Here is a 27,932-nt window from a genome sequence, read left to right on the forward strand (position 1 = left end):
TTTGTGATGTTATATTAAATGTTTTTTTAAATGCATTATGTTGATTCTTCCCCAACCATTGATGCCTTACTTCTTCACACACTGATTGTTTCGCATGTTTAAACCTGTTGGATCCTCATGGTATTGCAATAACATGCACACCTCCATGCATGGAAGTTTTGGCTGCCCTCTTTAAATGAAGTGGCTAACCCTAGCCTGCTAAAGTCACACTCTTGCAGGATTAGGATGATAACACTGGCATGGCGTCGCTCGGCCTGCAGGAATAACCGTGTGGATTCTGCTGCTGCTCAGCTTTTAGCTGCAGCTTTTCTGGCATCGGAGAGTCCTCTGCGGAACTCAGGAGGAAACTTAAGGTGTTTCGGACTAATCCACCCCCGCCCACCAAGCATCAGATCCCCGCTGCACCACCACCAGCAGCCGGCCTACCACCGCAGGTAAAGCCTCCAAAGCTAACTGGTTGCTACACGTGCATTACTTTGTTGTAGCAAAGCATGCATGCATAATTTAAGCAACACAATGCATGGTAGGTCAAATATTGACAGGTGATATAATGCTCTTTATGTGGTAGTTGCTGTTTGTGCACGTGATTCGGACGAATATAAGTGTTGCACGAAACTCCCTTTAAAAATCACGCAATTGAACATTCAATACACGTTTACTATTGGGAAAATACATTCATTTGTCAGATAAGACATTGGAATAAGGTCTAAATGCATTGTCAGTTAATTCGGCTTTCACATAAGACCAAAGCAACACTTTCCCTAATGATTTATGACCTTTTATATCTGGTTTGACGCGCTCAGCTAATGGCTAAATCAAAGCTAGCCCATTGACTTAGATGTAAACAAACTAATCGATATGTGACCATGTGTCATATTCATTACAGCCGAATCTTAAGGCAAGGTCTAATTAATGTTATTATATGATTATTTATGTTATTTAGGCCATAAGCATCTGCCAATAGGCAAAGTAAAGTTGAATTGTGTAATATTTGAATGGAGTTCGACATGTGTGACCTTTGGCGACAGCGACAGTGTTTGACAGCTGTAGTATTTCCTTCAGCTAGCATGCAAAAACGTGATACTGTGAGATGTTGTGTTTTGATAGTTGTAATGCTGGTAAACACATCTAATGTCAGACTATATAGTGAGGTTGACCGTAAGCAAAGCTCCATGCTGTCAGATTCACCTTTACCTTTAATTAGTTTATATTAAACAGGCTATAATGGTTGCCCTTTCCTGTATTTGGATTATGACACTAGACAATATGACTTATGATTAGCAGGAAAAATACAAGTTATTGATTGCCAAATTTAACAATCCTGGTAAGGAAACAGTAGGCATAAGTGCACGAAATAACACATCTGACTATAAACCTGATTTGATTGCAACGATTTTGTGTGTGTGTGTGTGTGTGTGTGTGTCTGTGTCTGTCTCCAGATCATCAGTGTTTATGAGCATGGCGTCTCCTCACAAACACACCAACAGGCTGAGTTTGGAGAGGTCTCCCTACCTGCTGCAGCACGCTCACAACCCCGTGGACTGGTGAGCGAAACACATTACGTTAATTAAAAATAGTATAATGTCATATTTAATATAATGTCTTTTTGTGTCAGGTATCCGTGGGGCAAAGAGGCTTTCGACAAGGCAAAGAGCGAAGACAAACCCATCTTTCTATCAGGTCAGAAGCAGCTCTCACACCTGGAATTAAAATGCATTTTATTGTGGACTTACTTTACTCTATTTGGTCAATTAATATAGCTTTATTTATTAGATTTCTTATGGTTAGTTGTATGTTAAGTACATTTTTAATATTTAATAAGGTATTTATTACCTTAATCTAAATGTTTATTTCAGATGTATTGAGATATATTAAAGGAGAGGTGTCATGGCCATTTCCACTGATCATAATTCCATTGTTGAGGTATACTAAAATAGATTTATACTGTGCATTTTTCCAAACTCACATTGGTTTCTCATACAGCATCTCTGTAAACTACGTGTATTCACTGAATTTCACTCTCTGCCTTTAACGGCTCGTTGTAGCTCCCAAAGCTCCAGCCCGCACCCTCCCTGTGAGCACAGTGTGCTCTGATTGGTCGGGACGTTGTGAATCGCGCTGAGCTCCGTGGAGGTGTTGTTTCCTTGTTTAGGATACATAGCGAAACACAGCCAAACTCATCCTGAGCACACACAAACTCACATCCGAAGTAAAAACAATAAGTGTGGCTTGATATTGAGTAAGAAAAAGGTTGATAAACGCTGTGAGAATGGGTCTGCAGAGAGAATTTCGCCGCGATCCCAACTGTCTGTTATCAGCCTGCAGCCAGGGAGGAGAAATCAGCTGAGCTGCCTGCTCCCTGCACACAGATGTGTGTGTGAGGAAGTCCGTGGATCGGTCAATTTGGACCAATCAGCGGGGGCTTAACGTAACGGCTCCGCGGACGTAACGTAACGGCTCTTCGGGATTGGTCCATTTCGTTCCGGGTACCGTTTGACATCATGCCGTACCCGGAACGAAATGGAAGACTCAAATGGACAATGACGTATCTCCAACGAAGCGTTTTGGGGAGGTATTTTCTGTGTTAGAGTTTTACTCGCTACAGGGTGTACTTTGAGGGTTTTGACTCTGCACACCGTTTACATGCATAAAAACCTTCATAACACACAAGGGGACGGGTAATAACCGGAAAAGCATGACATGGGAGCTTTAAGGTATTTATTACTTTGAGTTTGTTTTTAATTTCAGATTCATAGATACCAATTACTTTGAGCTTAATTTTCTGTTTAAAACTATATTTTTATATGTCTATTATTTTGAGTTTGATGGTCAGTGCCATATTTACATATTTATTTAGGCATTTATAACTCTTAATTTCATGTTTAGAACGCGTTTAATACATTTACTTCGGTATTTATTACTTTGACTTTCATTGTTTTGTTCTAGATCAACGTTCAGTTTAACATACATGCAGTTTTTAGACTTTGTAGGGAACATTTTACCTAGTTTTCCTTCTCTTAAAGGTCCCATGTCATGGCCATTTCTCCTGATCATAATTCCATTGTTGAGGTCTACTAGAATAGATTTACATTGTGCAATGTTCCAAACTCACATTGGTTTCTCATACAGCATCTCTGTATAGTATGTGTATTCACTCTCTGTCCTACACGGCTTGTTGGAGCTCCTGCCCCCCCCCCTCCCTGTGAGCCCAGTGGCCGTCTGCGAGACAGCGAGACACAGCGAGACAAAGCGAAACCCAGCCCACACACACACACACACACACACACACACACACACACACACACACACACACACACACCCGCAGCCTGGCTGGCAGTGTGTGTGTGTGCTCACACACCGACTCACAGCCTCGCCGCGTCCCGACATCTCAGGGAGGAGAAATCGGCGGAGCTGCAGCTGAGAAAAGATTGAGTGTGTGTGAGGAAGTCAGTGGATTGGTCAATTTGGACCAATCCACGGACTTAACGTAACGGCTCCACGGACGTAACGTAACGGCTCCACGGATTGGTCCATTTGGACCAATGGGTCCATTTGGGTATGGGCACGTCACTGTACCCAGGAAAAAAAAGAGAAATCTCCAACGAGGCGTTCTGGGGCAGCATAGACAGGTCTTTTCTGTGTTAGAGTTTTACTCGCTACAGGGTGTACTTTGAGGGTTTGTGACTCTGCAGACCGTTTACATGCAGAAAAAGCTACATAACACACAAGGGGACGGGTAATAACCAGAAAAGCATGACATGGGACCTTTAACTGCCCTTATTTATCATCCTAACTCCAATCAGATATGAGAATACTTTAAATCTTCCCCCTCCTTTCTCTCATGGTGTGTCCTGTTCATCTCGTCCTCTCTGACCCTCAGTGGGATACTCAACATGTCACTGGTGCCACGTCATGGAGAGAGAGTCTTTCGAAGATGAGGAAATCGGAAAATTCCTGAGCGATAACTTCGTCTGCATCAAAGTGGACCGAGAGGAGCGGCCAGACGTGGACAAAGTCTACATGACCTTCATTCAGGTGTGTGTGCACAGACAGGTGCATTTAAATCAGGGGTGTCCAAACTTTTTTATCATCTAAGATTTGTTAGAAAATGTTTTCAACTTTAATTGACTGAATCTATTTGAAAAGTGGGCTTCTTAACACATAAATACTACTGTGTGTTATATTTTTACATATATATTTAAGAAGTACAATATAAGAAAAGCACAAGTTTCATGTGTGGGCCATATTCCATTATACTTTTTGAATTTGCTGAGGGCCAATTAGTTTGGACACCCCTGATTTAAACTCTCTCCTTTATTCTCCTCTCTGCTAAACTCTCATTACGTCTGGTTTCTAACGTCTTCAGGCTACTTCTGGAGGTGGAGGTTGGCCCATGAGTGTGTGGTTGACCCCCGACCTTCGACCTTTCATTGGAGGAACGTACTTCCCTCCTACAGACCATGCACGAAGACCCGGGTTAAAAACGGTTCTCACAAGAATCCTGGAACAGGTAAGGAGTTTTAAAAATGTGTACTTTTCTTCCTGTGTTTAAATCAAAACAAGTTTATTGGAGTCCTTTGATGTAAAAAAAGTTAAAATGAATGTTTACAGGACATTTTAATATACAGTAATTATACAAATAAGTAAAACAAGAATATGACAAATTATTCTGAAATGAAAAAGATCGCAGTATATATAAAGTGGAAAAGCTGAGTAGTGTAAAAAGGGGTGGTATTAAAGTTAATTGTGCAATATACAGAGTTATGTGCTCGGTTTGCAGACTGCAGTATGAGGGATAAGATATGATTGTTATCTGTTATTAAAAGCTGCTTAGGACAAGGATCACAACCCAAATGTTGGGGAACAAGAACATATTTTGTTCCCAGCATCTTTGTCACCACTTGCATATACTCTTATCATGGATGACTGTTTCCGCCCCTCAGTGGCAGAATAACCGCCCCGCTCTGGAGTCTAACGGAGAGAGGATCCTTGAAGCTCTGAAGAAAGGCACGGCGGTCTCTGCTAACCCCGGAGAGACTCCTCCTTCAGCTCCAGATGTGGCTCAGAGGTGTTTCCAGCAGCTGGCTCACTCCTACGAGGAAGAGTACGGAGGATTCAGAGACGCTCCAAAGTTCCCCACACCAGGTACGATCAGCTGGAGCCAGAGTGGACGTGTTTCAGGCTTCAGAGGACTCCTATCAAGCAACATGCACTTTTTGATGTCTTTTCTACATAAACATGTGTCCCCGGTGTGTCAGGGAACTCACAAAGTGTCTGGAAATAAAACCCTCTCTCTTTTCCTCCGTACCCAAATCTCTAAAAACGGGGCTACAACGGAGCTGATCCAGATTTGCCTCCGATATGACGTAATATCGGAAAATGTGGGCGGGCTTTACACCCACGGGCCTATCAGAAACGTTGCTATCAGAAACAATGAGCGACGTGTTTTGGACGTACAGTAATATGGTCTGTGTTTACATTAGCAAGCAGCGCTATCACTCAGAGCTAACCTGTACTGGAGAGAGTATGTGTAAAGAAGCAGGAAATCAAAAGGAACTCACCTTGTGGTAAACCTGTGAGAGAAAAAGCATTTGAGCTCCATACTGTTTCAGAAATAATCCTTAATGTGGTTTGGAAACAGAGGGATATGAGGCATGGCTAGAATGGGTGATCTGTTTGGTATTTTGAGCAAAACACTTCATAGACATGTTTTTTATATATTTGTATATATCTGAGACTTATAATATATGCCTAAAAATAGCATATTAGGAGTTCTTTAAGTTCATGATGGCGTCTTCGAGCGACTCCCAGTGTCTCATCTAACCTCCTCTCCTCCTCAGTGAACCTGATGTTCCTCATGTCCTTCTGGTCGGTGAACCGCTGCTCCTCTGAGGGGGGGGAGGCTCTGCAGATGGCCCTGCACACTCTGAGGATGATGGCGCGGGGGGGCATCCACGACCACGTGGCTCAGGTTCATACACGGATAAATTAAACACCAATTAGGAGAGGACGTTTTGGCCTCTTTGACGTTACAATTGCCATTTTCTACTGTTTTATTAACCAAAAATGAAGACGTTTGTGGTCATTTTAAGCTTGGATGAGGTTGTTTATTTACAGACACACTGAAAAACACATTGTATATCTGTTTTATTTGTTTTATGTCCTATATATATTCATGTTGCACTGTTGGAGGAGACTGTGACTTAAGTTTTTCATTGACATATCTACACTGTAGCTACTGTGCACATGACAATAGAGCCTTGAATCTTGACATTGAATCTCATCCTACATAATTATCCTTTGTTTTCTAGTCTTACATTCCAGGTCAGATATGCTTTTCAATTTTTATAAGGATGTGAATGTGTAGTTTATTCACAAAGCACCTTTTAAAAGCATGCACAATTCAGCATTACAGTTACAAAGACACCTTTTAATACACTCAACGAACACAGAATAAATCCATGTTAAGATCATGATGATGGAGTTTTATGTTCTCAGAGATAATATATTTAATTTTAACTGAATGTCAGTGTCAGAAAGTATATAATTAATATGTATTTCTGTCTCTTGTCCTCAGGGTTTCCATCGTTACTCCACTGATATCTCCTGGCATGTTCCTCACTTTGAGAAGATGCTGTACGACCAGGCTCAGCTGGCTGTAGCCTACATCACTGCCTCCCAGGTGTGTGTGTGTGTGTCTGTGTGTGTGTGTGTGTGTGTGTGTGTGTGTGTGTGTGTGTGTGTGTGAGAGTGTGTGTGAGTGTGAGTGATCTGTCTCTGTCGCTGTGTGTGTTCTTCTTTATGTATATGAAAAGATAAATATCTCTCCATCATTCTCTACCTCTCTTATCCACGTCATGTATTGCACATTCAGCGAAAAATAATCTTTGTGAGACTTAACTTACACACACACACACACACACACACACACACACACACACACACACACACACACACACACACACACACACACACACACACACACCTACAGTTTGTGTTTAATGATGACTCAGCATTTGCATTGACGTCTTGAATTCCCTGCCTCTTAATCCCTCAATGTTATCTTTAAGGATGTCTCTCACCAGGTGTGTGTTCTGTGTGTCTACCTGGCCAGGTCTCAGGTGAGCAGCTGTTTGCAGACGTGGCTAAAGACATTCTGCTGTACGTCTCCAGAGACCTGAGTGACAAGGTGAGTCCGAGTAAAACCGGCCAATCAGGTCATGTCTCTGAATGAGAGGCAGCAAGGTAAACATTGTTTTCTCTTTTTTATTAAATCAAGAAGGCCTCAATTAACTCTTTAAATGAAATAAAGACTGACTTTTCTTTAAAAACAGGCTTGGATAAATGTTAGTGAGGGAGTTGGTGCTTCCTCACAAATATATTAATAAAAGGAACGTTAGAAAAGTGTTATTTTGTCAGGGAAGGTTACTGTTAACTTCTCTTCCCGTCTCCTCTGGACAGTCCGGAGGTTTCTACAGTGCGGAGGATGCCGACTCTGTCCCGGCGTCGGGGGGGCCGGAGAAGAAGGAGGGGGGGGCAGATAAGATTGAGAAGAGGGAGGGAGCTTTCTGCGTCTGGACGGCGGCGGAGGTCCGGGATCTGTTCCCAGAAGTTGTGGAGGGAAGCTCTGGAGCGACTCAGGCGGACGTCTTCATGCATCACTACGGGGTCAAAGAGCTGGGGAACGTGGATCCAGAACAGGTACACTAGGGTGCTCCTTAGTGCCATGGACATTTTCCAATTCATTTATTTTAAGCTCCAACCACTAGAATTCATTATGATAGTAATAAGAAAACTCTCCTGGTGAATTTTATTCAAATTCCAACAACATTTACCCCCCCCCCTCATCAACCTGGAAGTTTAGCCTCACGTAGCATGGTTCTTAAAATTGAAAGTGGGAAAGTCTAAGCTCCACTCAGAGCTAACCTGTACTGGAGAGCACATGTGTTTAAAAAACAGGCAATAAAGAAAGGAACTCACCTTGTGATAAACCCGCAAGAGAAAAAGCATTTGAGCTCCATACTGTTTCAGAAATAATCCTTGATGTGGTTTAGAACAGGGTTCCTACGGTCATTAAAAACCTGGAAAACAATATTTTTCCCAAAGTTTTGGAAAAATCATGGAAATGTAACTAAAGTTGCATCAAATATAATTTATATTTTAGCTAATCGCCGAAATAGTAATACTATAACGATAATAAATACTGTATGGTATAGCAATGAAACGTAAAATGGCATTTAACTGACAAGGTGTTTTGCTGGTGAGAGATTTTTACAATCAGTGGCTTTAGTCTGTAGGAGCTAGTAAGCCTACTATTTGATTTGTTTTAGATAGGCACAACATGTTTCATATGTAGACCTTATTTTCCAGCATACCATGTTAAAATAAAAATGTTTCAGTTGTACCGCTGAGAAAGAGTAATTTTTTTGGTCATGGAAAATTAGGTAAAGGTCATGGAAAAGTCATTGAAAATCATTGGTGAAAAAGTGTATGAACCCTGTTTAGCACAGGATGGTGTTTTATCACAGCAGAATTTAACTTTATCTCTGGTAGAATTCTGATCAGGCATTAGCTCCGCCTCCTTTTTTTTTTTTTTTTTTTTTAAAGCTAAGGACCCAAAATCTGCGTTTCTCTTACAGCTGTAATGGAGGGGTATGAGCAGTATGAGGCATGGGGGAACTGTTTGGGATTTGAAGCAAAAAACTTCACAGACATGTTTTGTATAGGTATGGCCCTACAATATATGTTTCCAATATAGCATAATAGGTCCACTTTAAGTTAAATAATATATATTTATTTGTATTATTCATTTTTTTTTACTTATGTTTGTATAAATATCTGTATTTAATTTGTAGTAATAAAACCCAATTTCTCTCTGGATAAAATATTCCAATTTTGATCAAGCATCAATTAAAATGTCCACATAAAGACACATTTAAATAAAAATAAAAAGTCACACAACGCTTATTAATATTATATATCTCCAGACAGCATGTTAAATATTAAATGTGTGTGTTTATATCCTCTTATCATCTCTGGTTCTCTCTCTCTTCATGTCCCCAGGACCCCCACGGGGAGCTGGGGGGTCAGAACGTTCTGATCGTGCGTTACTCCGTGGAGCTGACAGCTGCTCGCTTCGGCCTCAGCGTGGACAGAGTCTCCGAGCTACTGAGCGCCGCCAGAGCCAAGATGGCCGACGTGAGGAAGACCCGGCCCCGCCCACATCTGGACACCAAGATGCTGGCCTCCTGGAACGGTAACGTAAACTGGTTTAAATACGAGTTTACACTAAACATACTTAACATAGAGTACAGTCTATTACTGTATTAAATTATATATATTTTAACTCAACTTTTCTTTCAGTTTTAGCAACTTATTCTCACTTTTGTCTGCTACTCTTCTGCTTAATCCACATTGTTTATACATTGAAAAAAAGTAAATAAACATTATTCAATAATTATAAATACATATAAATCTACTATGTAATCCACTATAATTATGAATAGAATTGGAAGATAAATGTTCATATAAATGTAGATTTTGATGCAATTGTTTCCACTTTAAATGTAATTATTGTATTTGGAAAGTTCATCGTTTTGGAAAGATATTTGACTCATAGAGAGAAGGTGAGTCTCAGGGTAATGCTATACAATTAACTAACCGACAAAACAACGTTACTTACCGTATAGAGTGCATGGTGATCTACATATTCAGTAGGATGCATGATACATACATATAATACCTGCAGTCTAATAATGTGTTTAATGAGGTCATATAAGAGCTGTTTTTGTTTTATATCAGACATTAAAGTGCAGTGAGGTCAAAGAGGTCACAATGGTGTGTGTGTGTGTGTGTGTGTGTGTGTGTGTGTGTGTGTGTGTGTGTGTGTGTGTGTGTGTGTGTGTGTGTGTGTGTGTGTGTGTGTGTGTGTGTGTGTGTGTGTGTGTGTGTGTGTGGTGTGTGTGTGTGTGTGTGTGTGTGTGTGTGTGTGTGTGTGTGTGTGTGTGTGGTGTGTGTGTGTGTGTGTGTGTTGTGTGTGTGTGTGTGTGTGGTGTGTGTGTGTGTGTGTGTGTGTGTGTGTGTGTGTGTGTGTGTGTGTGTGTGTGTGTTGTGTGTGTGTGTGTGTGTGTGTGTGTGTGTGTGTGTGTGTGTGTGTGTGGTGTGTGTGTGTGTGTGTGTGGTGTGTGTGGTATAATCACTTATTGATTATTGTGCTTTGATGTTTTATACTAAGGTGAAGGAGGCTATTTATACTTATTACATGGCTTAGTTGAATACTCGATTCTGATTGGTCAATTCAGAACACGTGACACGTTGTTAATCCAGTAGTACAGACCGCTGTCAAGGACTTATTGACCGTTGTTAAGGACGCTCGCATCTGCAGAAAGAAGTCCGGTTTGCTTTTCAAACTGTTTGCTTGTCTTTAGTTTTCCGTTGTCTCCCGTCTGAGAGCGACATGGAATTTTTATATATTTGGAGAGCACAGTAATTTGGATGAATGGTTAGTGGCTGATAAGTCCCCAGCGAAGAAAAGAAAAAGACAAGAGGGACAAGAAAACAGCGGAGAAGTAACGGGGCAGACATAGACATCAAACAGCAACACATATTCAGTTGCCAGTTCCTTTGGCATTAGGGCAGGGATATCTAGATACTTCCCAAGGTTTGACATAATGAATTGTGCTACTTTTAAAGCAAGCAACGATGTTTTCAAATCAGTAATCAAAAAGCTCCGCAAAAACGCTATCGAAGCAGTTCCTGCCGTTGCTACGTAGATCAAACGGTAACAACGGACTATTTTTCTTAGCGGATGCATGTCATTTTAAATAAATGAAACTATTTTTTAAATCAATAAAAAAAAATTCAAATCTATAAAAGCATTTCAATTAATATTGGGAGTCATGTCGGGCTCCTGATCCTGATTCTTTTACCCATAATCACCGCCTCGCTGCACATTATCCCTTACATCATATAGCGCTTTCTCAGGTCTTTACCAGCCACAGTTTCTATTCAAAGTAACCAGGAAGTGAAAGCTGCAAACTCCATATAATGTGCAAACTGCATAACACACACACACACACTTAATGCATGACACACTAACTGTTCTGCACTATGTGGAGCGTGCAAGTCAGTGTCAACATGAACTCAGTGAATAATGAATGACTCGCTGCTCATTTAAAAATCTGACTTACTATCTTACTCAGTGTTTCTCAAACCGAGGGGTCGTGAGTTTATTTCTAGGGGGCGCCAGATGGAACAAAACAAAACATATTTCAGATTGTTTTACATTACATTGTCTTCACCAGTGATATCATGTGCATTAAAATAGGCTTATTTAGTGACGGATGTTCCATTTTATACTTAAAAAATGCGATTCTTGAGATTTTTGGACTGGTGAAAAGTGAGATGTTTTAGGGGTCTCGTTATCGGTGCAGGCAAAATGGCTCTCCAGCACCCCTTCATATTTGCTAGCCCCTCGTAGTGCTTCAACCTACAGGTCTGACATTTGGTAGGCATATACAGAATGGTGAGATGCACAAAAAAGCCTCTTGGAGGGATATCCTAAACCCAACAGGAAGTTGGCCATTTTTAATTGTATGTGCATGTGTTTTTTTTTCAAATATATATTCATCAGAAAATCACATTTTTGGCTTTTTATCCCACACTCAAAAACAACCAGAGCATAATAAGTTGGTTCATTGATAGTGGTCCAATTTAGCTGCTAGTACCTAACAAAGGCACTCATGAAAGGAGGTAAACAAGACATGTTGTCCTTTGATAGTTGACAGATATAAACACACGTTTGTTTTCTCCGCAGTATGAAACTGTGTGTAGATGATTACAGAGGCTCCTGTCTCTTTCCATTACTGTGAGGCCAATTTGGACACTCCCCATCATTGTTTGTCCAGCACATTGTCTCAGATGTGCTTAATTACAAGAACACACACACACGCACAGAGATTCTGCAGACAGTGTGTGTGTGTGTTAGGGAGGTAATGAGCCTCTGCGATCTGGAGAACTTTCCAATTAGGCGCTCGTCTCCTTCTCGTCTCTAATGAAGAAACCCTCCATTAATCACCTGTCCTCGGCTGAGGCTCACTTTGAAGAGTAGACACACTACATACTGATATACACCTGAACATCAGCAGGAGAGGACTCTTTAAAGTAGAGACACTACATACTGATATACACCTGAACATCAGCAGGAGAGGACTCTTTAAAGTAGAGACACTACATACTGATATACACCTGAACATCAGCAGGAGAGGACTCTTTAAAGTAGAGACACTACATACTGATATACACCTGAACATCAGCAGGAGAGGACTCTTTAAAGTAGAGACACTACATACTGATATACACCTGAACATCAGCAGGAGAGGACTCTTTAAAGTAGAGACACTACATACTGATATACACCTGAACATCAGCAGGAGAGGACTCTTTAAAGTAGAGACACTACATACTGATATACACCTGAACATCAGCAGGAGAGGACTCTTTAAAGTAGAGACACTACATACTGATATACACCTGAACATCAGCAGGAGAGGACTCTTTAAAGTAGAGACACTACATACTGATATACACCTGAACATCAGCAGGAGAGGACTCTTTAAAGTAGAGACACTACATACTGATATACACCTGAACATCAGCAGGAGAGGACTCTTTAAAGTAGAGACACTACATACTGATATACACCTGAACATCAGCAGGAGAGGACTCTTTAAAGTAGAGACACTACATACTGATATACACCTGAACATCAGCAGGAGAGGACTCTTTAAAGTAGAGACACTACATACTGATATACACCTGAACATCAGCAGGAGAGGACTCTTTAAAGTAGAGACACTACATACTGATATACACCTGAACATCAGCAGGAGAGGACTCTTTAAAGTAGAGACACTACATACTGATATACACCTGAACATCAGCAGGAGAGGACTCTTTAAAGTAGAGACACTACATACTGATATACACCTGAACATCAGCAGGAGAGGACTCTTTAAAGTAGAGACACTACATACTGATATACACCTGAACATCAGCAGGAGAGGACTCTTTAAAGTAGAGACACTACATACTGATATACACCTGAACATCAGCAGGAGAGGACTCTTTAAAGTAGAGACACTACATACTGATATACACCTGAACATCAGCAGGAGAGGACTCTTTAAAGTAGAGACACTACATACTGATATACACCTGAACATCAGCAGGAGAGGACTCTTTAAAGTAGAGACACTACATACTGATATACACCTGAACATCAGCAGGAGAGGACTCTTTAAAGTAGAGACACTACATACTGATATACACCTGAACATCAGCAGAATATCTCCTCTCTGATCATCTCTCCTCCTTCTTCTCCTTCTCCTCCTTCTCCTCTCAGGTCTGATGCTGTCGGCCTACTCCTGTGTTGGAGCTGTCCTGGAGGACAAGGCTCTGCTGGAGAGAGCGGTTCAGGCTGCTAACTTCCTGAAGGAGAACCTGTGGGACGCCGAGCGACAGACCGTCCTCCGGTCCTGCTACAGAGGAGAAGACATGGAGCTGCAGCAGATGTAAGAGACTATGACGAGTAAAACGGTATATTGAAAATAAATTATCATTATTTCTAAAGATACACAGAGAGCAAGTGAACCAAACAACAACATCTAAACATAAAATCAAACAAAAAAACTAAGATACATTAACAATAAATATTTTAAAAAATGTGTATTTGACAATATATGCAAAGTAAAATGTTGTATTATAGTACATGCAGCGTTACCTTGACCACACACACACACACACACACACACACACACACACACACACACACACACACACACAGTTTTAAATCCAGTTGCAGCAGGAATCAGAGAACATAATGTAGATATTGATCAATACGAGATGCCCCCCTTGTATTTAAATGAATATTGATTAAGGGACGCCTGACAACATGGAATATAAAAGTCCTGAGAGTGTTTTGTGAAATATAAGTGAATGTCTGAGGAAGATTAAATCCTGTAACCTGACCAAAGGAGATCTCCAAACAGCCTGCAGTACTGTGAACTCCCTGAAGGAGGCAGCGTATCGTCAGTGTACACGTTAAATCATCAGTAAACAAACACAGCTCCTTGTTGCATGGACACTTCCTCCAGATGTCCTCGTTCTGTTCGCCCCGTGCCCTACTTCCTGTGAATGAGTGAGTGGGAAATAACGTTGAATCAGCAGAAGAAACAAGATGTGCCCCACAACATGCATGAAGAAATGCATTCAATTTTAATCACCGGCCTGTTTCCACAGCGATTCGTCTTTTAAAACGCTCCGGATGTTTCTCTGAAGCTTCTGGTTCAGCTTCACCATCTCTCTGGCGGGACACATTTAGAGCGTGTTTACCTGGAGGAATTACAGGTGATGATACAAACTGGGTTAGTCGACTGGGGAGGAAAAGGTAGAGAAGAAAAGTAAGAAAGATATAAGACAAAAAACGAAAAATAAATTAAAAAGTCAGAATCAGATTATTTTTAATCTAGTTTTATTCATATTAATAATACTAAATATGTATAAAGACACGATGTAAGACTAAAATGTCCAATACAAGATCAAATTAAATAGAATAGAATACAAATATTTAAATCATTAGTATTTATTTAACATACTGTAAGTAGAAAGGTTTATTAAAAAATAAAATTGAGTAATATCATTTACAAACATAGGGACGTTAAAGTGAAGATGTGTGATACAAACATTTAAAAATAAAAATATTTAGGAGTTTGGTAAAAAAAAAATATCCCAAAAAATTTAAAAAGTTGATATAAGTAAAAATAGAATAACAAAACATGTGTCAACAAGAGTAAATATGTAAACACGTGTGTGGAACAGGTATGTTTCCCCCCGTCTCTTAATAATATCAGCCTCAAAAACAGTCCCACATATGACCCCTCCCTCTCCTCCTGATCTCAGCATCTTCACCTCCATCCTCTCCTCACACACTCGACCTGTCCTCCTGCACTCACCCAGACAGGGGGGGGAGGGGGGGGGGCATCATGGGAACTGTGGGAGAGGGGAGAGGGCTGTTAGCAGATCACAGAGAACAGATTGTAAAATTGAGACGCCCTGAAGTGATGTCTCTCAAAGTGGAAAAGATATAATGCAAAGGTTACCTGTTTAAAGGGAGAGACAGGTGAAGGGGGAAGTGTCTCTGTTGCATTTATACATTTATTTAGTGTACTACGAAATCGAGGAACAATTCTGTAGAGCCGTTTGGAGAGCCGAAACAGCCGGCGCTTTAAGAGAGCCGAGCCAAATGATCCGGCTCACTAACGTAAAAAGACAGTATCTATAAGGGACGGCTCAAGTCAAACTAGTTCACCAACAGTAACCCCATGTCACTGATCTATCGATGCATTTTTTACTCAGATCTCTCCTCCCTCCCTCTCTATCCGGCAGATCTCCTCCTATCTCCGGCTTCCTGGACGACTACGCCTTCCTGGTCTCAGGTCTGCTGGACCTGTACGAGGCGTCGCTGCAGACGCAGTGGCTTCAGTGGGCCGAGCAGCTGCAGCTCAGACAGGACGTGCTGTTCTGGGATCAGCAGGACGGAGGGTACTTCTGCAGCGACCCCAACGACACCTCCATCCTGCTGCAGCTCAAGAAAGGTGGGGAGATGAACGCGTTGATATATGAGTATAGATATAACCCAGCCCTTTGTGTGATATATATTGCCACCATTCATAATTTAATTAGCAGTCCAAAGTCCTCTCAAAGCAACATCTGTGTAATTTTCGTGAATTTAAATTTAGGCGAGAAATTAAATTCTGAATATGTTTACATGATTTCAACTTTACACTATTTAGGTATCTATGTGTATAAACAATAACGTTGCTGCCTGCACCAATGCCTGCGTATTTATGCCCGAATTAGATGATTGTAGATACAATAATAAATTAGCATAGCTCGGATCGATCTTCCATTTAGAAAACAAGCATTTTTAAAAGTTGTTCTGGAGTTAAATGAAATCTCAGATTTGCCTTCTTAATCGTTTGTTTGGGTCCCTCACTTCCATTTCGCTTCTCATGCACTGATTCGCTAAGGTGAACAGCCAATCAGAGTGATTTATTTTGCCGACGGCCTTTAGCTGACAGCCTCCCGATTCAACATGTGGCGGAAGGTGTCGGCACGGCCGAAAAGACACGACGGGGCGGGACACACCAATCTGAGTAGGGCGACAGGACGCTCATCGACGGCCCGACATCTATCGATGCCGAAAATCAGCTTGGTGTGTCCGGACCTTTTAAATCTGATGGGAAAGTCCATGCAGGGATTCAGTCTTTAAACAACGTATTTGACAAATTAAAATGTTAGCATAGCCGCTTTCAAACAAATGATTTCCCTTTGTGTGAACACAGAATAAGAGTCCTACAACCGTGCTACCAATGTATTGTGCTTTAAGCTAAATGCTAAACCGTGCTACCAATGTATTGTGCTTTAAGCTAAATGCTAAACCGTGCTACCAATGTATTGTGCTTTAAGCTAAATGCTAAACCGTGCTACCAATGTATTGTGCTTTAAGCTAAATGTTAAACCGTGCTACCAATGTATTGTGCTTTAAGCTAAATGCTAAACCGTGCTAACATGCTTACCTAAACGTTGCTAAAACGCCGATCTTTTAGCAGGTTTAAGAAAGTCATGCAGGAAAATCAGTCGTCAACCAACGTATTGAGTACATTTCCTTTCATTTTGACCTGAATAGAAGAAATGTGGGTTCCCATTAACGTCTCATAAGTAAAAATGTGGCCAAAACTGGAAAATATCATCCTCATGTTGATGCTAGAAGAAAGGCAAGGCATCACCGAAGTTTCTGTGCTTCATCCTCTGGAGTTCATGAGTGAATTTACAGACTGTCCGTCCAGTAGAGGGGATATTTCAGTCTGAGCGTCCAACAGCTGTAGGAAATAAATCAGATATGGATGCTGCTGAGGCTCTAATAGGCTCTGAGACGCAGGAAGGATTTATGGACAGGTGAAGGATTAACGGAGGAGCTTACCTCTGTGGACGCTTCAAGGATGGAGGGATAAATGTGAGGCCGACTGGCAGTTTGTTAATATATATAAAATATTGTAGTCTGTTTGCAGATCATAGAGATTTATTGTGGAGCCGATAACGTTGAGTACACCAACGTTTTATCATGAGAAATGTATAGTATCAGTCCCAAGAACATAGAAACTGCCGGATGCTGACCTGCATATCTTGGGCAATGTCCACAATTAGTTGCTTTAATTAGCATATGCAGACAATAGTTAGTTAGTTGTTTTGGAGGTTATTGAGGATGTTGAATACAGTTCTGATATTTTCAGGATCTAAAATGGCGGTTTTAACCAGAAAATTGCCATATTTGTAATCGGGTGGGCTCATTTTGATGAATTTTGGGTCGATTTGATGTTTTAGGGGACTCAAAACTCCCATTTTGGATCCTAGAAATGTCAGAAACTGATTCAACGTCCTCAATATATCTCTACAATTACACCAATATTGTCCAAATCAGCCCAGGCACTATTTTGTTATTGTCTGCATATGCTAATTAATGCTAATGAACCCCTGCAAACCCCTACTATACATTTCTATGATAAAACCTTGGGGTATTCAACATTTCCAGGTTCACGTGGGGAAACAACATGCATGATGTTAATGGTTGTGTGAAAGCAATCATGCATCCTGCCTATGGATTGATCCGGAGCTTAACAACATGGAGGATTCTGCATGTTTCATTCCACTGCTGCTCCTAAACCACCGGAGAGGAGGTGGTGGTGGAGGAAAGACAGGTGGATATTGACCTCCATCTTCCTCTAGTGAAGTGCAGCTGTCTCTCCATGAAACTCTGAAACTCTGACGCTCTTCTGCTGCAGATTCTCTCATCACTAACCTGTCAGATTGTCTGCTTTTTGACTCAAAGACCTTCTGCTTTTGACAGATTTAAACAGCAGGAATATACAGTGGGAATCTGCCTCTAGGTATTCTCATCTTCCTCACTTCATCCTGGAGGTCCTTGGTGTTTTAAACGATGCATTCTCGTTCTTTGTATCCCCCTCAAACCTTGTCCTTAAAGGTGGGGTAGGTAAGTTTGAGAAACCGGCTCGAGATACACTTTTTGTTATATTCCATGGAATGCTCTTAACATCCCGATAGCAATGAATATCTGAAGTGCTTTGACACAAAATCCATAAAAAAATGTCATCTGTGGAAGCCGTAGTACTGTAAAAAGCACGACCAATCATCTGAGCCGGCCCGGCTAAAATAACTGGATGGCCTACCTGCCTGTCAGCCTTCCATCTGTGCACAAACTTATCTCGTGCCCTCATTGGTCATGTGCGCGTTCGTGTGTGATGGAGGAGGGGCTCTGTAAGGAAGTGGCAGATTTTTTCCGGCTGTGTATTTTCAAATTCTAGCGATCTCGAGCCGGTTTCTCAAACTTACCTACCCCACCTTTAAGCTCAGGATTAAGGAACACCATTGGCATTAAATATAATCTGTAATAAGATAAAAACTAGGGTATAAAGTTGTGGATATTGGAGAGACTTAAAAGCAAACAGGCGACTTCATCAGTGCAGTAAATGAAAAGTAAAAGGATAGACGTTCAATTATTAAAACTGTACTTTTCGAGGGTGATTTCACACAAAAAGACTCTCGTTTATTACTGATATAGCTTCTCTAATAACTACTTATCCTATGTTTTTATTGTGTTTTTAGCACTTCTTAACACGTGGCTTGTGTGGTCATTTATTATTTTATGATTCCTATGATGTGTTGTCAAGCACTTTGTGACTTTGTCTGTGAAAAGCGCTTTATAAATACATTTGACTTACTTACTGACTTCATAATAACAGTTGCACAGTTATCTCAGAAGGCCTCACAAACCCTTACGTTTGAGGACGAAGCAGGACGCCAACTCTCATAGATTTGCCACTATAAAATACTGGCTATTTTATTCTTTAACAGAAAACTGCCTACCATTGGCGTCCACTTGAATGACTATATATTCTGAAAAGTAACTATGGATTATTTCCCAAATGATGCCCAAAAAACTGCCTATTTTAGTCTACTTTGTGCACACTCACACTGCCTTGAAATGCAAGAACAGTTGTGCGTTACCACTGCTCATATAACTTAAAATACAATTTACGCTTTGTTTCTTTAAAATGTCTCGGCGTTACCGGCTCCTTCACTACTTATATATTTCCTTTAAGATACTGCTCCTTCTGTACTTTTTCCATGGTGCACTTATTTGTTTTTGCATATTTGTTCATATTATTTCACAACACGTGCTTGTCTTGTTATTTAATATGCAAGTCTACTCGTTTCTCTTTATCGTTTTCTCATCTCAAAGGATTTCTGATTTAACTTGCAGGCTGTGACAAACCGAGACGAAATGATCCAACCTTTTTATACTGGTCAGTTTGAGTCTGTATGTAGAATATATATTTGACAGAAGGACAAGGATTGATGGGATATAAATATATATGTGTCTGACCTCCAGGTTCCTGACTGCTGCTCTTTCTGTGTCTCTGACTGATGCCTGCAGCTCAGGCGGACATTTACCTTTCACCTGTCACACACACACGCATGTGAATATATAGAGTAAGGAAGGTATCAGCCAGTAGTAACACAAGATATATTATATTAAGAGTGAATATTGCATGTGAGCAGTGTAAAAGAAAATGTACGGTATGATTTGCCACCTTTCTTTGGACCAGAAACTTTTCAGATTTAACATCCGTCTCAGAAAACAAACAGAAAAGGTCAGAACGGAGAATTTAAGCTGGGATTTTGTCAGTTTGAATGTTCTAGATGACACACACACACACACACACACACACACACACACAGGTATGACAAATAGCTTGGTGTAAGTAGTTCAGACGGCAGTAACACACCACAGCTGGGCGGGAGCCGAGGAAAGGCTAATAGTTATTCTTGTTAAGAACTGCTGACAGATTGAACACGATGGCTACGTGTATGTGTGACTGTGACTGTGTGTGTGTGTGTATGTGTGTGTGTGTTTTATGGGACCTGACGTGTGAGAGGTTTCTCATCTCTCTGTATCGACGCTGCCATTATTGCGGTGCTGTGTTGCTCTGAAGCCCATTAGTGACGCTACAGTGTGAACGCTGTCCCATCAGAACGACCTGTCACTGAAGACAGATCACACACACACACACACACACACACTCACACAGTCACTGTACAGCCCTACACACTGACCTGTTGAAGTATAGAGTAGCATAAAAAAGGAACACTCAGGTAAAGCACAAATATGTCAAAGCATGTTTGAATGTCCGCAGCCAATCAGCCTTATATATATATATATATATTGGTTTTAATTTATGACTGTTACCTTATTGTAGTCGCAGTAAAACCATATTTTATTGACATTTAATTCCTTTGTTGGCGGCTGACTCCTCACTCCTCTTCACTCGGTGGTAGATAAAAGCGTTTCCGGAAATCTTTTATTCTAAAAAAGTCGTCTTAAAGATAATTTGTTGCCCTTTTTATGTGTTTTAAAAACTGACATCCAAAGACATGTTTGGTCTTATTTTGAACCAGAACATTTGTACATTAATTAAACCCTAATATGTTATGATGTGATGTTTGATAAACTGTGTGTGTGTGTGTGTGTGTGTGTGTGTGTGTGTGTGTGTGTGTGTGTGTGTGTGTGGTGTGTGTGTGTGTGTGTGTGTGTGTGTGTGTGTGTGTGTGGTGTGTGTGTGTGTGTGTGTGTGTGTGTGTGTGTGTGTGTGTGTGTGTGTGTGTGTGTGTGTGTGTGTCCTTGCCACGGGGCTCAACACACTGTGTAAAATCAAATTAATTCTAGAGTTCAGTCATGCATGACGCTTCACGTGCATCTATACGGGAGGCTGAATTCACAGCTGTCATAAAAAATATAATATTGTGTTCGGTGTACAAAAGGAGGTGTGTGTGAGAGAGAGAGAGTGAGTGTGTGTGTAGGGGGTTAACTTTGCTATTTTGTGACCTAAAAGCAGCTTGTGGCAGCTACCAACTCCTAGTCACTTTCTCGTACACACACACACACACACACACACACACACACACACACACACACACACTCTCTCTCTCGCACACACACACACTCACACTCTTGCAGGCAGGTCAGGGGTTATGAGAAGATCCCCTCCAGGCTCTCATTGGACGCTGATAAGAGATAAGGACCAATCACCTCACAGGGTGCAGTCATGAGGTCAGAGTGTGGTGTGATGGGACTGAGAAGTGTTTATGAACTGGAGATAAAGTGGAACAAACGGACTGGAGAAGGAAAGCTCTTAATAATATAATGTGTACGCGATGAGAGCTGGAGTGTCTGTCTTTTAAATTGAAAAAGAAGGGAAATTAAAAAGTGCAGAGAGAGGAGACACAGAGCAGGAACTGTGGGAAGTATCTAAACTGATTCATAGCTCATTACTGCAACATCAGCAGTATTGAAGATAATCAAATATTTATAATAAATCTAATAACTACATTTATCTATAAGGTGTCAAACAAAAGTCCTGCCGAAGATGAAGTCGTCAAAAAATATGAATAACAATCAAAAAGAGGAAAAACTAACATTTTCTGTACAAAGAGACACATAAAAGTCACACTCTTGGGTTTCATGCTCCCTTTTTTCCTTTCCAACTCATATGTATGCAATATACAACATAGACAACATTTAAATGTGCTTAAGAAATGATATTTCTTTACGGACTGGAGATGGAAAGCTATTGATAATATAATGTGTACGTGATGTGTGGCGATGAAGTGCCAGTCTTTTAAATTGAATTTCGTTACAATTAAGACTTTGCAAAATGCCGACTTTTTCTCAGGTTTTAGGACTCATTCCTGCACCACTCGATTGGTAAGCAATGGTTTAGCATAAGACTATAACTGCTATGTTTTATACCAGGAGTGTCAAACTTAATTTCATCAGGGGCCACATTAACATTAAAGGTCCCATGTCATGGCCATTTCTACTGATCATATTTCCATTGTTGAGGTCTACTAGAATACATTTATATTGTTCAATGTTCCAAACTCACATTGGTTTCTCATACAGCATCTCTGTATAGAATGTGTATTCACTCTCTGTCCTAAACGGCTTGTTGGAGCTCCTGCCCCCCCCCCTCCCTGTGAGCCGAGTGTGCTCTGATTGGTCGGGACGTTGCGAGGCTCGTTGCTGCGAGGAGCGGACAGGTTTCCGGGTCGGCGATACAGCGAGACCAAGCGAAACTCATCCTGAGCACACACAAACACTCACAGCCGAAGTAAACACAATAAGTGTGGCTTGATATTGAGTAAGAAAAAGGTTTATAACGCTGTGAGAATGGGTCTGCGGAGAGCATTTCTCTGCCATCCCAACTCGTCTATTACCAGCGTTCAGGGAGCTCTATGCAAGTCAATGGGACTCCCTGTTAGTTAGCCAAGGGATCCTGGTGTGTGAGGTGCTCCAAGGATTGGTCCATTTGGGCCAATCCGGTCATTTGTTGTTGATTTGGGTGTTCACACGTCACTGAACCCAGGAAGCAAACAATGGGAAAAGAGAAATCCCCAACGAGGCGTTCTGGGGCAGCATAGACAGGTCTTTTCTGTGTTAGAGTTTTACTCGCTACAGGGTGTACTTTGAGGGTTTGTGACTGCAGACCGTTTACATGCAGAAAAACCTACATGGGACCTTTAAGGTTGCACTCAATGGGCCAGTTGTAACTTTAAGACTATATAAATATATAACATACATATATAAAATAATGTATTATTCCACATTATTGCCTCTGCATTAGATTATTATCGGGTAGGGTAATAACTTCATAATTAATGTCTGAAAGCAGAAGTCTCGGGCAAATAATTGCAAGTCTCTTCAGTGCGCATGTCACAAAATGAGATGCATTGTGGGACATGTAGTTTATGGGCAACGTGCTTCTGTAAAGTGGCATGTAACCTTATAGTAAACGTATTATATATATATATACAGTATAGCGGGCCTTGAGTTTGACACCCCTGCTTTATGAAGTCTGAGACATGTGACAAATGAAGGTGGTATGCTCGGACTCCTCGATATTAAAGCACTATCTTTTAATAATTTGGCATGTATGAAAGTCACATTTTTATAAGAAAAAAAGGTGCTTTTGACAGAAATGTTGGTTACACTTCTTCTTCAAATCATAAGTCTTGGTTGCCTTGCTGTTTTGGGTTTGTATCCTCATTGAGTGCACTTATTTTAAGTCTCTTTGAATGAAATGTAAAGCCTGAAACACGTCCACAGCTGTTTCACAGAGTGTTTTCTCTGTGTCTCAGATCAGGATGGAGCAGAGCCCAGCGCTAACTCGGTGTCGGCGTCCAATCTGCTGCGTCTGTCTCACTACACGGGACGACACGATTGGCTGCTGAGGTCTGAGCAGCTATTGGCTGCGTTCTCCGACCGGCTCCAAAGAGTTCCTGTCGCTCTGCCTGAGATGGTGCAGGCTCTGATGGCCCATCACTACACACTGAGAGAGGTGAGACACACACACACACACACACACACACACACACACACACACACACACACACACACACACACACACACACATACACTGAGAGAGGTGAGACACACACACTACACACTGAGAGAGGTCAGAATCTCACACACACACACACACACACACACACTCACTATACACTGAGAGAGGTGACACACACACACACTCACTACACACTGAAAGAGGTCAGCATCACACATACACACACACACACACACACACACACACACACACACACACACACACACACACACACACATACACTGAGAGAGGTGAGACACACACTCACTACACACTGAGAGAGGTCAGAATCTCACACACACACACTCACTATACACTGAGAGAGGTGAGACACACACACACACTCACGACACTGAGAGAGGTCAGCATCACACACACACACACAGACACACACACACACACACACACACACACACACACTGAGAGAGGTTAGACACACACACACAGACACACACTGAACCAGGTCACATTTTTATATACCTTCTTATTATTGCAAATGTTTTATATGAATATTTAATTTTATCTTTTTATTGCACATTTTTACCTACATTCTTATTTTAATATACATATTTTAATAATTTATTTCATGTTTAAATAAGTATTTTTATTACTTTTTTTTTGCTTATTCGATATATGTACTTATACTAATTATATTAATAATTTGTATGTATTTATTTTTACCTTATTGTATTTTTCCAGCAACTTTTCCAGAACCTCAGGATAAATAAAATCCTCCTTTTCTTGATGCACGTTCGTCTCCAGAGCTCTCTCCCCTCTCTAGAGTTGACTTGCTGTTAGAAACTCATTCTCACGTCTGAAAGCAGGAGAGTTTCTGCCAGCCTGACAACATTTTGCACAAGCACAATACACATTTAAATTACCAACAATGGAACAAAAGGCAGAGCGAGAAGCTGCAGAAACAAAGAACATCTCCGCCGACTCGCTGCTATCATCAGGAAACATGCTGGGAAATTAAAAAGTTTAGAGAGAGGAGACACAGAGCAGCGGAGCAGGAACAAACTGTCGGACGTTTTTATAATCTAAACTGATTCATGGGTCATTTCCAAGCCCCCAGGAAGTGCGCCGGACTCTGTGCCCAATATTCGTTGTGTCCAAACGGCGGTACTGCAACTTAACCGTATCAGTCCGTGACGTCACCCGGCCCAAAACAACTTTTTCCCATTGACTAACATTGGGAAAGAGACGTCTGTAAATCAGAGGATACTTTTTTTTTAACTAAATAAACGACCCAGTATGAACTATTGTATAGCTCTTATTAAAATCATTCGGTCCTTAAAGGTTTAAAATGCACTAAAAGCCGAATCTAGATTTATTTTCTCTCTCCATTCATTCTAGTGAGCCGAGAGGGGCGGGGCTTAAGGGGCAACTCGACTGCGCATGCTCTGAGCGCACATACGGGTACTTCTGCTCTGACAGCTAGGCATGATGGGTAATCTGTGACGTTTCGCTCTCTCAAAAGTTGGGCCACTTTGTCTTCATGAGCCAATGAGCAGCTCTCATAGGAAAGAACGAGACCCCGCCTCCCACGCTGTATCCAGTTCTTATTATACATCCATGGTCATCTACTCTTTTCAGTATTGATGAGACTGCATGCATCAACAACACAATTAATCATTTGATATATTACCTGAACTGATGTCTTCAAAAGATTTTATTATAGGAAAGAAAAACTAACTTTTTGGGGGTTCCCTTTCCTGTATTGTACTATAGGTTTTAGTGCATGTAAATGGTCTGCAAAGGCTAAAATCCCTGTGTTCCCTCCACATATGTCACAGTAAAGGCACTCGATACTGAAATGAGCAAAACACGTCCTCTTTAAACTTGATTTACGTTACCATCTTTAGAACTGTTTCTGTGAATTGTATTCTTCTTATCCATTCATGTGTTGTGTGTAAAGGCTAAGGATACATGTTTGGATACACCTCCATTTGTATGAGGATGCTCGCTTAATCCCAAATCTTTCCCCCCCACTTCCTTACCATCCGTTATCAGAATCACAATCTTTGTTTATTGCCAGGTACGTCTACACATGCAAGGAGTTTGCTTTATGTTTGTACCACCAGATACCAAACAATCTAAAAAAAGAAGCTGCAAAGTAGGTAACAAAAATAAATATATAAGGATAGGATTCATACTAAATAAAAGTTATCAGTCTCCAAAAGAACAAAAAGAACACGGTCAAAAGACTTTTCCGCTTCCCCGTCTCATCACCATCAGCTGTGTCCTATCAACCTACCATATACAGGCATTTAGCCGTGCACGTGATACTGACGCACCTTTCATAACAAATAAGTGAGCCTTAAACTAATATACTTTAAAGTGGACCTATCATGCTATATTTGAATAATATAGTGTAGGACCATACCTATATAAAGGCATATTTATACTTTTTTTTTTTCAAAATACCAAACAGATCATGCATTTTAGCCATGCCTCATTTCGCTCAATTTGACATTTTTTAGCTCTGTTTTAGCAAGGGCTGATTCAGTGAGAACAGCACCATCTACAGGCCTGGCATATGTACTACAGCGTCTCCAGCGCTTTCGAACGGCAATAGCCGTGGCTGTCTCCTCCTGATTGGTGGAGTTGGCCCAATAGCCGTAGCGCCACCGTCCTGACGTCAGGACAGTGTTCAAATCTGGATCAGTTTTTATCAGATCCGTTGCAGCCCCTTTTTTAGAGATTTGGGTATGGAGGAAAATAGAGAGGGTTGTGTTTTCTGACACTTGGTGAGTTCCCTGGAACACCGGGGACACATATTCATGTATAAAAGACGTACAAAAGTGCATTTTGCATGATAGGTCCCCTTTAAAACATAGTGTGACTCACAAAAACACCTGATTAATGTAAGAGTTTAATCTACTTTATATTATTATTATTAAGCCTAACATTCAGACAATAATAACTAAATGAAAATGGCTTTAACAACAAGTATTTACACCAGATTTAAATGTAACTATGCAAATAACCGTAAAAGCAAAAAAGCAAAAAAACAAAAACACTTAGGACAATGAGTATACGGCAAACTACAGTGTATTATATTATAAAGTGGAGGGATGTGCAGACATGTGTGCTAACATGTGCAAAATGCAGTCAGAGAGTTGAGCATGAACACGGCTCACAGTATATTTAAAAAAGTCCAAAAAGAACAAGATGTTAGTTCACATGATGTGCATTAATGTCATTTATAATATGTTTCTGGTGTTCATGCATCCAAAGGAGTGATTTGAGCAGTTCAGCCTCTGTTATCTAACCTGCTTTTGAGTCGCCCTGAAGTTCCTGTGACAACTTTTAGCTTGTGTTGCAGAATCCAACGATCAGAGGAGGGTAGTTAGCCATCTTTAGAAGTGTTACTGTGAACTGTATTCCTGTCTGATGTATAGCTTATCATGGATACATGTTTGGATACACCTCCAGTTGTAAAGATCTTTCTTTAAGAAGTTATTTTTCTCAGTTGAACTACCACGGTTTATCACAGCACACACGCTTAATCACACATCTTTCCCCCCACTTCTCTACCATCCGTTATGCATCCAAAGGAGTTCAGCCTCTGTTATATAACCTCTTAGCACGGCAGGAGTTTCACCCTGAAGTTCCTCTGACAACTTTTAGCTTGTGTTGCAGAATCCAACGATCAGAGGAGAGGAGGGTAGTTAGCATGCTGTCGCTAACATCTGACCTGAGGAGGAGGGAGGCTGCAGGGCGAAGGTAACGAGCTGGAGGGGTGAGGAGGTCCCGGAGAAAACACCTGCCTCTCTTGTTAGCGGAACAAATCCAGCCTGACCTCCACCTGTCGAGCTCCACCTCCTCCTCTCGTACTTCACTAGTGTTTCATCTCGTTATCTCTCTCCCTCCTCTTCCTCCTCTCCCTCCTCTTCCTCACTGTCTTTATTTGTGTGGTTTCAGATAGTGATCTGTGGACAGAGGGAAGCTCCGGACACCCTCAGCCTCCTCTCAGCTGTTCACTCCCTCTTCCTCCCCCACAAGGTGAGGCAGTGATCAGACACACAGTGATTTTACTCCAACATCAGTTCCTTCACTCTGTAGTAGGTTCACAGTGACCTTTGACCCTCAGACTCTCAGAGTTAGAACACACCCTGAGGTCACGGCTGGTCCTCTTAGTTTCTCCCTTTTCTCCCTTTTCTTATCCTTTTCTTTTCTCTCCTCTCCTTGATCCACATTTTGTTCTAACGAGCCTTCATTGAGCCTCAGAGTGAGATAGAGGGGGGGTGTGTGTGTGTGTGTGTGTGTGTGTGTGTGTGTCGCTGAGGCTGTGTGTGTGTGTGTGTGTCTCTGAGGCTGTGTGTGTGTGTGTCTCTGAGGCTGTGTGTG

General features: G+C 41.2%; 1 protein-coding gene across 1 annotated transcript in view; it reads left to right on the forward strand.

The window, feature by feature from the left end:
- The first annotated feature begins 159 nt into the window (after positions 1–159).
- Positions 160–27,932, forward strand: part of spata20 (spermatogenesis associated 20) — a 44,851-nt gene continuing 17,078 nt past the window's right edge. Inside the window, exons 1-15 of the mRNA XM_034132333.1 lie at positions 160–434; positions 1,440–1,544; positions 1,616–1,680; positions 3,881–4,035; positions 4,367–4,510; positions 4,944–5,145; positions 5,841–5,971; positions 6,578–6,682; positions 7,115–7,189; positions 7,462–7,701; positions 9,064–9,256; positions 13,403–13,571; positions 15,445–15,653; positions 23,335–23,534; positions 27,507–27,587. Coding sequence (XP_033988224.1) covers positions 226–434; positions 1,440–1,544; positions 1,616–1,680; positions 3,881–4,035; positions 4,367–4,510; positions 4,944–5,145; positions 5,841–5,971; positions 6,578–6,682; positions 7,115–7,189; positions 7,462–7,701; positions 9,064–9,256; positions 13,403–13,571; positions 15,445–15,653; positions 23,335–23,534; positions 27,507–27,587 — 2,283 coding nt within the window. The 5' untranslated portion in view covers positions 160–225. The remainder of the gene's footprint in view (positions 435–1,439; positions 1,545–1,615; positions 1,681–3,880; positions 4,036–4,366; positions 4,511–4,943; positions 5,146–5,840; positions 5,972–6,577; positions 6,683–7,114; positions 7,190–7,461; positions 7,702–9,063; positions 9,257–13,402; positions 13,572–15,444; positions 15,654–23,334; positions 23,535–27,506; positions 27,588–27,932) is intronic.

This window comes from Trematomus bernacchii, unplaced genomic scaffold (assembly GCF_902827165.1).
Source record: "Trematomus bernacchii unplaced genomic scaffold, fTreBer1.1, whole genome shotgun sequence".
NCBI classification, from domain to species: Eukaryota; Metazoa; Chordata; class Actinopteri; order Perciformes; family Nototheniidae; genus Trematomus; species Trematomus bernacchii.